Source organism: Halyomorpha halys, unplaced genomic scaffold (genome assembly GCF_000696795.3).
Source record: "Halyomorpha halys isolate HHAL.00 unplaced genomic scaffold, Hhal_1.1 Scaffold1802.1, whole genome shotgun sequence".
Taxonomy (NCBI): domain Eukaryota; kingdom Metazoa; phylum Arthropoda; class Insecta; order Hemiptera; family Pentatomidae; genus Halyomorpha; species Halyomorpha halys.
In genome coordinates, this window is record NW_027111943.1 from 1 (window position 1) to 11,570 (window position 11,570).

General features: G+C 35.8%; 1 protein-coding gene across 3 annotated transcripts in view; it reads left to right on the forward strand.

Annotated features, from left to right (window-relative positions):
* Positions 1-2,689: 2,689 nt before the first annotated feature.
* LOC106690674 (multiple PDZ domain protein) overlaps positions 2,690-11,570 on the forward strand; it is a gene marked incomplete at both ends in the record, with an annotated part of 132,413 nt that continues 123,532 nt past the window's right edge. For all 3 annotated transcript variants that reach the window (XM_067049875.1, XM_067049876.1, XM_067049874.1), the window contains 1 exon segment: positions 2,690-2,899. In XM_067049875.1, the coding sequence (XP_066905976.1) occupies positions 2,690-2,899 (210 nt within the window).

Genomic DNA, 11,570 nt, shown 5'->3' on the forward strand with positions numbered 1-11,570 from the left:
AGCAGTTCAAACGTGTTACATCTTATTCCTTCTTCTCTTTTTTGACATTTGGCTTTTGCCGATACTTAACTTATATGTATATATATATACATATAAGTTAAGTATCGACGAAAGCAAAATGTCAAAAAAGAGAAGAAGGAATAAGATCTACCGCGTTTGAACTGCTGTAACATACTGGCTTTATTGGGTTCGGTACATCTCTTTATATACATTCTATCAGCTGATCTCCTCAGTCAGCTGATATCGATGTAACAGCTGACTAAGGCGGACTAAATAAATGATAATGTTTTCGCGACTGGTGGAAATTAGGGTGATCGATATCTTATGATCTCTTTAGGTACTAACTTTAATATTTTTTTGTTATATTGTACTAACCAGGTACTAATTCGTACATAACTTTTAATTCGATATTCCAATACCTTCTCACCACGGAGATTATACCTTAACCGTAACCGGGCAGAATTGAACTCTTAATCACTCTCGATCTTTTTGAGTTCTAATTCTAATATTTTAGTACTAAATGGTACCAATTAGGTACTAACGGCCAGTAACATTCTTGTGAAAACATAAAACAAACCTAATAGCTCATTAGCTATTTAGGAAATAATTCTCAAATGTTGGTACCAAGTAGTACTAATTAGTTGCTAATTTGTGTCAAATTTTCAATTCGAAATTCCTAAATTGGCAGGCAAAATGTATGATGTGGCCGCGGAATGTCTCTGGCCAGGCAGAATTGAACACGTAATAACTCGCGATCCTTTTGGGTACTAATTCTAATATTTGGGGACTAAACTGTACCAATTAGGTACTAATTCATGTATAAGTTTCGAATCGAAATTCGAAAAGACCCGGGCCAGGGACATGCTCCTTATCTTGGGTTCCCTTGTCCCAAATGTGGCAGAGAGTCTGAAACAGCAGCACCACTGGGTCAAAGAAAAATTAATGAAGTTCCTTAAAAAAAAAAAAAAAAAAGACCACCTGCTTCGAGGAGGTTTATTGCATAGACACCAACGGATCCGTAAGATTCGCCGATATTGTCGGATTTGCAAAAATCGGAGGCATGGCTATGGTCTTGAATCCGACGGTAAGTTTGAGAGTAATGACCTCGAACAGGAGAGTGGAGTGGAAAGGGAAATATATGAAAAATGCGTCTCTTTCCTTAAGGAAAAATTCTTCGAGACCTTTGGAGAGAGAGAGAGTTCACCATGAGAGGCCTCTGGTTTGGAACTCGCGGAACAAAACCAGATAAAACAAGGAGCTTCTTAGAAGGCCTAGGTGTTAGCATTGGGAATATTGCGATCTTGGCAGAAAATATTATTTTGGACTTCCTGGGGATCATACATCATCACCTGCATTGGAATTAGCTCTGAGATTATTCATTGTTTTATTTATTTTAGTATGTGAATCTGTCGATTTGTGTGTTTTAACTTATTTATTCCCTTACTTTATTTATTTGTTAAATTATTTTATTATTATTATTTTTATTTAGTTATTTTTTAAAAACTTATTTATCCATTCAAGTATTTCTTTTAACCAACTTTTTATTGTATTTTCTTTTAAATCTATATATTAGTTTGTTTTTTTGGTAAAATGTATTTATTTGTTTCTTTTTCTGTAAACTGATCTACTGCTATGACTCTTATTCCTCTGGTTGGATCTCACATTGGTGTCTAATAGTGAATTTGTTTAGCGAATCACTGGAGAGGATTGGGAGTGTGAATTGAGAAGTGTGAATTTGTCGATCAAATGAAATAGAAATTGTGAAATGGAAAGAAATGGTGAAGTGGATGGAACAAGAAAGGAAAGGAAAAAAGGAATAAATTGAAATGTTTTTTTTTAATATGTAGATTGGAATTGATTGTAAAAGGAAACTGTGGGGAAAAAAACTGTTTTCTTTCTTTTTTTTATTATACCATGCAAATATATGTAATTTATATATGTCCTATCACGGATTAATTAGTATGCTGTGTAATGTAGCAACCCGATGTATTTGGACAGCATGGATGAATAAAGCATTTCTCTCTCTCTCTCTCTCTCTCTCTCTCTCTATCTCTCCCTCGGCTACTCCTCTGAGGCTAAGTTAACAAATTCCTTTCCTCAGCCCCTAATTATATCTTACTGATTTTTTTTCTATTGCTCATCTTTAATTTTAATACCACTTTAAAGGTTTTAACTAAAGTATTTTCTACTAAATAATTCAAAACATTATCCAAATTATAGTCTCAAAACTTTTATTGTTTTTACACGTCCAACGTTTCGGCCAATTCGGCCATCTTCAGGGACAATCTGCTTAATTCACTATGAAACATATTATTTAATATTTTTCCAAACACTTCATACAGGCTATTCTGCCCAGGTCAAAACATTTTTATCCAACAAGTAAAATGAAAAATATTTTTGACTGTGAAATTTAATGGATATTTGACTTATTGGATAAAAATGTTTTGACCTGGGCAGAATAGCCTGTATGAAGTGTTTGGAAAAATATTAAATAATATGTTTCATAGTGAATTAAGCAGATTGTCCCTGAAGATGGCCGAATTGGCCGAAACGTTGGACGTGTAAAAACAATAAAAGTTTTGAGACTATAATTTGGATAATGTTTTGAATTATTTAGTAAAAAATTGCCAGTCTCAAGAAAGAATTTTATGATTATAAATAAAGTATTTTCTTTATATTCTAATTATAGGTTGATGGACAATCTCTGCAAGGTTACACCAATCATGATGCTGTTGAAGTTTTAAGATCGACTGGTATTACTGTACGATTGAGTTTGGAAAGATATTTAAGAGGTCCTAAGTTTGAGCAGCTACAACAAGCTATAGCAAACAGTGAACTCAAGCCTCCCACTCCTTCATCTCCTTCTGCTGTGTCTCTTCCACGTTTTCCTATAAGTGTTGTAAGTGATTTGTCAACTAAGTGAATTATTAATATGTGTAAAAATTATTAGATCACTTTTAATGGAACAGCAGCATTCTACCTTCGTCAGGTATCTTTATGATAATTTTTAAATAGTGCCAAGACATCTCTCCTTTTTGTTTTGTTATGTTTATTTTAAAAATCATAATTTTTTTAAATACTTCCCTTTTTTGTTCATTCCTCAAGAGTGCTGTACAATGAAGAATTTATTTAATTGTGGCTAAATGGACTCAGATAATTTTTCTTTGGATAAACTTGATTCTAAGTTCAATTTCAAATTAAAATTAAAATTTAGTAAGTTGCTATACTTCTGTATGCTCATAATATATCATAATTTTATAAAATTTTGGATATTAACTTCAATTTGTAGTCTAGAAGTAACTCAAAATTAGCACTTATTTATTAACAGCCTTCATAATATCAAGTACTAGCATAGATTTTTTTTTAATTGACCTCAATTCATATTTAATTTGTATGTATACAGAGAATGTGTAACATTTAAAACAACCCAATGGAAAATTTCTCGACAGCTACAAGTGATAATTGAAAAATGAGACACAATATAGTGTCATATGTTTTTATAAATATACCTACTTCAATTCTTTGTTATCTATTAAAACCACCTAGGTTATTAATGTTGTAAAATAGTGCACTATCAATATTTAATGAAGATGACTGGTTATAGCTTAATTTGATGTTAATACAATCTTCATAAAGAAATATATCATTTGTAAAAAATCATTACCAGCAAAATCTTCCAATAAGTACATGGAACACTTGTGCATCAATACTCTTAAATTGGCTCCCTTACTTAATTTTCTCTACATCCTATCATATGAGCTTACTGTACTTTTAATCTCCAATAGGTGAAGATCTAGGTAGCTTAAATCTGTTTGCTATGTGTTTCATAATTTTATCTCATTATATATCCAACCCCAATTCAAAAACTTGGGGAGATTCAAAATCTACAAGAACATTCAACAAATGCTTCCTTGGTACCATAAAAATCCATTTTTATGAATTGATATTGACAGGAATAACTCCCTTAAAACCGTATCTAAACCTGTTCTCCAAATCTGAACTTAATAAATATGATATTGACAAGATTAGGAACTTAATTATTACTGGAATAGATAAAATTGTTGAAAGGTGGTAAGTCAGGAGCACTGAATGAAACATCAGTTGACACTAGGAGTCTTTGTTGTTTTTTTATTTTTACAATGAGATCATTGGTAAGAAAAGAATTAGGTTCATTTTTCACATGAGAGTTCTGTCGATCTTTCTGCAAACTCTCATTTCATAAAATGTTGATTCATAATTTTATATTCTGTTTTATTGTTTTATTTAGAAGCTAATTTTTTCAGTCTTTCTTTATGCATTTTTAGCATTGGAATTTAAATATGATACTATCACACTAAAATCACTATTTCACTGCAAAGAGACTTCATATTATTTATCTGTAAAAATGATATTATTTATAATTATCCATAAAATTTCTCTCAGTTACCTACCTCCACCAATCATTTCTGTATTTAGAAATGATTACATTACTAATAGAAATAGTTAAAAAATATCATAATTTTTCTTTCTAATTTAAAATTAATTGTAGTTTATCAAAATCCTTTTTTTTTTTTAAGTACAGTTTAGTTCTGATATTTCGTTCCTCAGTAATTCTCGTATCCTGAAAATTTGTATGGATTTGCTAGTTCCATGAAAATCTCTTTAATTCATATAAAAACAATGCAATCTAGTCCCCTTGATAATTAGTTTATATATTTTTGTCTTCTGAGAAATTTAATCGTCTTATAATTTAGTCTATTAAGAGGGAAACAGGAGATTGAGTGAAAGGAAATTGTTCCTACAAATTTCAGCTTGTTTGTACTTTCCTTTCTATTATAGCTCTTATGTATTTTCGAATGTAATGTTTGTTTCAAGTTGGTCTTGACAAAAAAAAATTTCCTTTTTATTAATAGTTGAGGTCTACGACTGTCCCTCGTCATGTTAATGTAGTGTTATTATGTACTACTATAACTCCTTAACTGTAGCCTCTAGATCAGAGTATCATTAAAATATTTAAGACCTTTTACGTCATAGCACAGTAAAAGTTATTTTTGGACTTGCTGATTGAAGAAGATGGAACATTCCTCAACAACTAATGAGCATTTAGATGATTTAAAACGTCCTCTCATATGGAATCACCTTTCTCAAAATGAAGAAACTCTTATAGCCAGTGCAGATTTAGTCTATTTGGCAATACCTTAGCAGTAATCCTAAGCTAGAGGTTTCCTAATAACAAGCCAATTAGGCTCTTTTTAGGAACTTTTAACATTAATTGATTCTATTGAAATGTACCAAGATAAAAATTAAGTTATGTTTTTACAATTCTGGCGATCATTTTTGAAATTAATTTTGTTTTGTTGATCAATCATTGTAAAGATGGTTGAAAAAAAGATAATATTTACAAAAAATAATTTTAGCAATTATAATTTATTAAATGAATTAGTAATTCAAATATATTTTAAATTCATTGATAGCACAACAGCCAATGAATAATAAAAAGGTTAAATAAGTTCCAATTATGGGACATTTAGTTCGTTTAAATTAATGAAGGTGCAGTCTTGCCTACCTTGCTTTAAGCCATGGGGTGTATCCAGAACCCATTTATGTTTTTGAATCTTATTAATTTCTGGTAGTAATTTGTTGCTAGATAACATTCAAAATGACTTATGATTTTGATTTTTCGAGAAGTTTACTATAGGCATTTGTTGATGAGGACATCCTGTACATCTTTATGTTTTTGTTTTATCTTTATACTCATACATGTACGCATGCATGGGCACACACAGACCACCCCATCAATAACAACACAACCACCAAAATAAACTGAACAAAGCTTTTTCAGAAATATACTCTACTAATTGTAGTATTTATTAATCTCTATCCGTTCTATCACTGATTTGGGAAGTGTATCTTATGATGACTACACAAGTTCCCACATCTCACAATTTGCGTTGAAAATCTGGCTTGTTAATAGAATGGTGAGTGACTTGTACAATATCTTCATTGAATGCTAGGGGTTGGTATGAATGACGTGGGATCAATTTTCTAATCTGAACTTGATTGAGATTGGAGTTAAGCTTGAGGGATTAGTTGTGAATGTATTTCTAATATACTGGAAAAAGGATTTATAGTTATATACCTTTATAGTTCTATAGGATTTATAGTCCCTATAGTTCCAGCCTGGGGGCTTATTTATTTCAAATTCTTTCTAACAATCCTTCCTATCTCATGCTCTCTCAACTTCTAGAACTCCTTTTTTTTGCATTTTGCATTTTGCTCTCGGCGATACTTGAGTTATACATATTTATATATACATACATATGATAGAATATATTTTTTCCTTTCTTTAGTAACATAGTCCTAACCCTCTTAGGAATCAATGAAATAAATCATTGTAATGTCTTCCCATTTTTTCTGAGTTAGGTCCCCAAACTTTGAACAGAGAAATTTGGAAATGGTATATAGTTTTGGTTTTCCGAAGGCATAGCTGAATTCACATAAAATTCCACACATTGTCAGGAGTTTCAGGTAGATCATAGGAACTCTGATAACTGTGGTGATCTATATACCACAGCCTATAAACAAAATAAAAAAAAGAAGTTATAAACAATTGAAACTTCTTTTTTGTAATTGATATAATTTCATAAAAAATGAATATTCAAAAAATAATTCAAATTTGTACAATTATTATGTATAAATATAAGAAACAAATAATGAAGAAGATGGTCAGGGGTGCGGTCAAAAGAGAACAAAAATAGTTGTTAACTATTAATCCCACTGGTGTCTGTGAAGCCCAAAATCTCAAATGGTGAAGACCCTATACCTGTATGTACAGAATGGTTATATTCAGCAATCGCCTTAGGCATAGTCATGTCCGGTTCTAGTCTCTGGATGACCTGATATAATCGAAGATGGTCACTCTATATGCCTTGAAGCAGCTCTATACCTCCTAAACTCTTGGAGTGCCCTAGTTTTTTGAGATGCCATATTATGTTAAGGTCCTTCATTTCCTTTCGAATCATGGCATTGTCAAATTCTCTGCCTGAATCTGATGAGATGCGCTCTGAAACTCCGTAAAATTGAAAAGCTGCCAACACTGCTTCTGACGACCTGTACTACACCTGGTGCGCCATTGCTGCCTTACTGAAGAGATCAATTATGGTTATCTATTTGTATCTTCTCCATGTGAATGTGTCAATTTGCAGATCGTTGAGCGGCGCATCTGCAGTAGGTGTTTCCTCTTGCCTCCCTTTTAGTAGGTGTCTGTCATACTTTATGCGTTGATAAACTTCGCAGTTTCCTACTACCTCCGTGTTTGTCTTCTTTATCCCCCACCAAAAGTAACTTCTCTTTAAGGTGTGCTGGCTCTCTGGGATTCTGGAGTGATTAGTCTTAGTCTTGCCCTGATGATGGCTCTTGTCCTGTGGTCACTTCTCTCTGTCGTTTGTCTTCCCAAATGGTTTCCACTATCACCTTGCAATGGATGAACGTCCTATCCATCCCTATTTGTTCACCATCCCATAGCCACTTGATATTTTCCCAGACGACAGCATTACCTAGATAAAGGTGATGAGTTTCTCCAGGCTCTGAAGCATCTTTTAACGTTTTACAAATTTGGTCATCCCTCACACCTGGCTGCATCCAAATCATCATGATTTTGCTCCTCCCATACTTACTACACTCAACATTCACCAATCCAGTAGTCCTGGTCATCCATATAATCTACCGCCTCTTTTCGTTAATTCTGTCCTCTAGTTCTTCCATATCTTCTGGTCCTACTTCCTCTGAGCTCTTGTTAGATGACGATTCGGCCCTATAGTCGTCCTCTGCCATATTCTATTCTTCTTCTTCTCTCTGTGTCCACCTCCCACAGGAATTGCCTGGATGGTTCCCCAGCCTCCTCCACTGCATTTACTGTTATTGCTCGAGATGACCACTCAGCTACTACATTTTATTTTCCTGGTTTATATATGATATCCATATTATACTATCTGAGAAGCTCCTTCCAACTTGTAATCCTGGCTGAAGACACTTTCAACTTTTCCACCCATTGCAGGGGCCTGTGGTCAGTGTGTACTCTAAACCTTCTGTCAAACACATTGGGCCTAAAGTTGTTAACAGCCCACACACACACTACACTATTCTCAAGATCTCTCGTTCCAGTGCTCTGTATCTGCTCTCCATCTCTGTCAGGCATCTACTGGCATACGCCACAGGGCGATCTTCCCCTTCACCTTCCTGAGACAACACCACTCCCAGCCTGTACTCACTCACGTCTGTTGTGATAGTGAATTGGCATGTAAAGTCTAGAAACGCCACTACCAGCTCCCGCTGCTGCTTCTCCATACACTGCTTGATGATGTCTTCTACCTTTGGAGTGATCATCACTTTTTGGCCTTTCTTCAGTAGATTGCTGTTCTCACTCACATTGTAATTCACCAGTGTGCAGTCGCCCCTTTGTCGGCATCCCCTTCAGATCTCCTTCTGGTTCTTCCCTCTTTCTTTGTACATCTCCACACTTAAGCACAAAGTTCGGGGACATTAAGCCACCAGGTGCCCATCTTTGCCACATCCATGATAATTGCGGTCCTTCTGTTAGCTGCTGATTCTGAGCTTTACTTGCTCTGATCTTCTGTCTCTGTTCAGCGTTTTCTCCCTACAGCTATCTTTGTGCTCTCTCCTTCTCCAGGGCGGTGGAGTAATCTTTGGTCGATCATATGAAATCCTCGTCCATCCTGGTTCTTCAACATCCATTTAGGATTCCTCCTATTTTTCAAATATTGTCTTTTTCATTCTAGCTTGTTCATTTACTGTATGAAATTTTTTTTTAAATTTTATTCTTTGGTTTAAATTATCTATGCGCATTAAAAGCAGCGGTCTTCTGCAGAGTGAAGAGGAGCATCCTAAATCAGATTCAGCCGGACGAAGAGACCTCTTGGAAAGTTATCAAGGAAAGATTAAAGATGGCGTTGGGAGGAGGATGGTGGGCCCCAGAAGAGGACATATTTATGATGATCAGGGAGACGAAAAAACCAAAACAGTCTAGAGGGTATTATGCCGCGGAACTCCTGGCAAGCTTTAACAGAATTCAAGATAAACTTAGCGATATGATGGAAACAATCCAGGTACAGGGCCGGATCCAATTCCTATCCATGGTACTAAAGATTCAGTTGGCAAGAGGCCCGGGGAAGAATGGAAAAAAAAATCCAGGAGGGCTGCTCGGGAGAATTCAAAGGTCACAGATAGGATGGGAGCAATCAAAATCAGGATGATCTTATATAGAAAGTCGGGGTCTAACAGGGGTAAAGAGATACAGCTATACGAGGGTCTATTCAGGGTGATAATTATAAGGGAACTCAATATTCTAACAATAGAAAGTATCAGAGAACCCAAAAAGAGGAGAACTATCCATATTGAAGAATTAAAACTTCCGGCAATGACAATAGAAAACTGAAGTGTTCTGATACTAGATTAGATTATAGTAAATTTAGTTATTTAATCTATTTATGGTTTTTAGTATTAAGATTGTTATTAATTTTTGTAAATATTGTCTTTTTCATTCTAGCTTGTTCATTTACTGTATGAAATTTTTTTTTAAATTTTATTCTTAGGTTTAAATTATGTATTTAGCATTTATTTAAGGGAGCTTGTGAATTTTTACTATGATATTATTTTTGTTTTAAATGTTATTATATTGTATAGTATTAGTTTACAAGGATTGTTCGTAAACCGGTGGGGGGAGTTACGGTCTGAGTCAGCTGTTACTTCGATGTCAGCTGGCTGAGAAGATCAGCTGATTATATGATATGTATAGAGGAGCTCTGAGATGAATAAAGAAAGTAGTGTTTCAGTTGCAACCAGGAGTGTCATTACTTGTTCCTTATTCCTTTTCTTGAGTTTTCAAGCATACTTTTTTTTTTGGTTCCCCCTTCCTGCCATTGCTGCCATACGGGGTTTGGCAACAGTTGGGTAGTGCGTTAGGATCGCGCATGCCACTGCTGCCAATAAACATCTTTTTTTTAAAACTTTATTTCATATATTATATACAAAATTAATGGTGGAGCCATTTAATTTTTTGGGGACAATTACATTTAAAAACATGGTGCAGCCCAGCACTCGGTTGAGTGCATTAAGATGGGTCTACACCTTATCCACCAACATCCGTCCGGTACGTCCAACACGCCTTGTCCGCATCCATCCGGTTGTCACCTCCAGTACGCAGCCTAGTCCAGCCCTCCGGGTCTCAAACTGCTTCTTCCATCCATCTTCATATTCCCTCCTAAGGCTTAGTCTCCACTCCTCGGCCTGATTGATTGCTTCAACCTGAGCGCCCGTGTTCTTCTGAAAATGACATTTGTACATTTTACATCCCAACTTGATTCTCCATTTTCCCTTGATATTCTTTACACAAGCTCCCACTTTCCCTAGCAGGTCACACCACACAATCACTTTATATTCCCTGGGCATACTTCCAACAATATGTACTGGAAAGTTTTCCCTACAAAATCCCCACTGTATCAACCCTATCTCCACCTCTCCCTCTACCTCACAAGGGCCACCTAAGGTGATTAATTTACACTGGCATTCCAGAATCTGGTGTGTCCTCTCTACAGCACAGCTTTTCTATGGCTTCTCAGCACATGATGGTGTTAGAACTGCTGGTGTCCACCAGGCATCTCACTCCTGCTTTCTCTATTATTGGCAGTCGCCGCTCTTCTCCCTCACGTTATAATTCAGCAGTGTGCTGTCACCTCTCTGTGGACATCTCCTTCAGATGATCTACTCAACCTCCAGTTGCTGCTCCGTATTTGTTGGGCGTTGATCTCCATTGGTTCGCCCCGGTCCACATCCCTTCTTCGGAACATGTATGGGCAGTGTTAGGCTATGTGCCTCTCATTTTCGCATTCGAAACATTTGGTGCATGGGCACTGCACCACTAGATGTCCTATCTTTCTGCATCCGTGACACTTGCAGTCCTCTTGACCCGGTGACTGTTGCCTTTGTGTTTTCCCTGCTTCTGTTTGTTTCCCAGAACTTGCCCTGCCTCTCCCGCTAGCTCAGTATTCTCTCCTTTGTGAGTTAATAGTATTCCTAGGCCGATTGTGTTCGATCCGAGTCCATCCCGGCTCTTCCACTTCCATTTGGACCTCCTGTTCCCTGGTACTTGTATCTATTTATTCCTAAGCACACTATTCGAAGGAGCGTTTTCTTAGCATTTCTTCCTTCTTCCCCAGCTCTTTCGCCAACTGAATCTTTAGTACATGCATCTTTGCAATTGCAAATTTAGGAATTGCATCCTATCCTGTACCTGGACTGTCTCCATCATCTCACTAAATTTATCGGTGATTCTGTTGTATCTTGCCAGGAGTTCCGAAGCATACTACCCATTAGAGTATCTAGGTTTCTTCGTATTCCTAAACATCATAAATATGTCCTCTTCTGGGTTCCACCGTCCTCCTCCAAACGCCTTCTTCAATCTCGGCTCACGCTCCAGGGTGTCTCCTCATCCGCTTGAATTTGATTGAGAATACTTCTTTTCAACCTACAGACGACTGCTTATATATATATAACTATATATATATATATATATA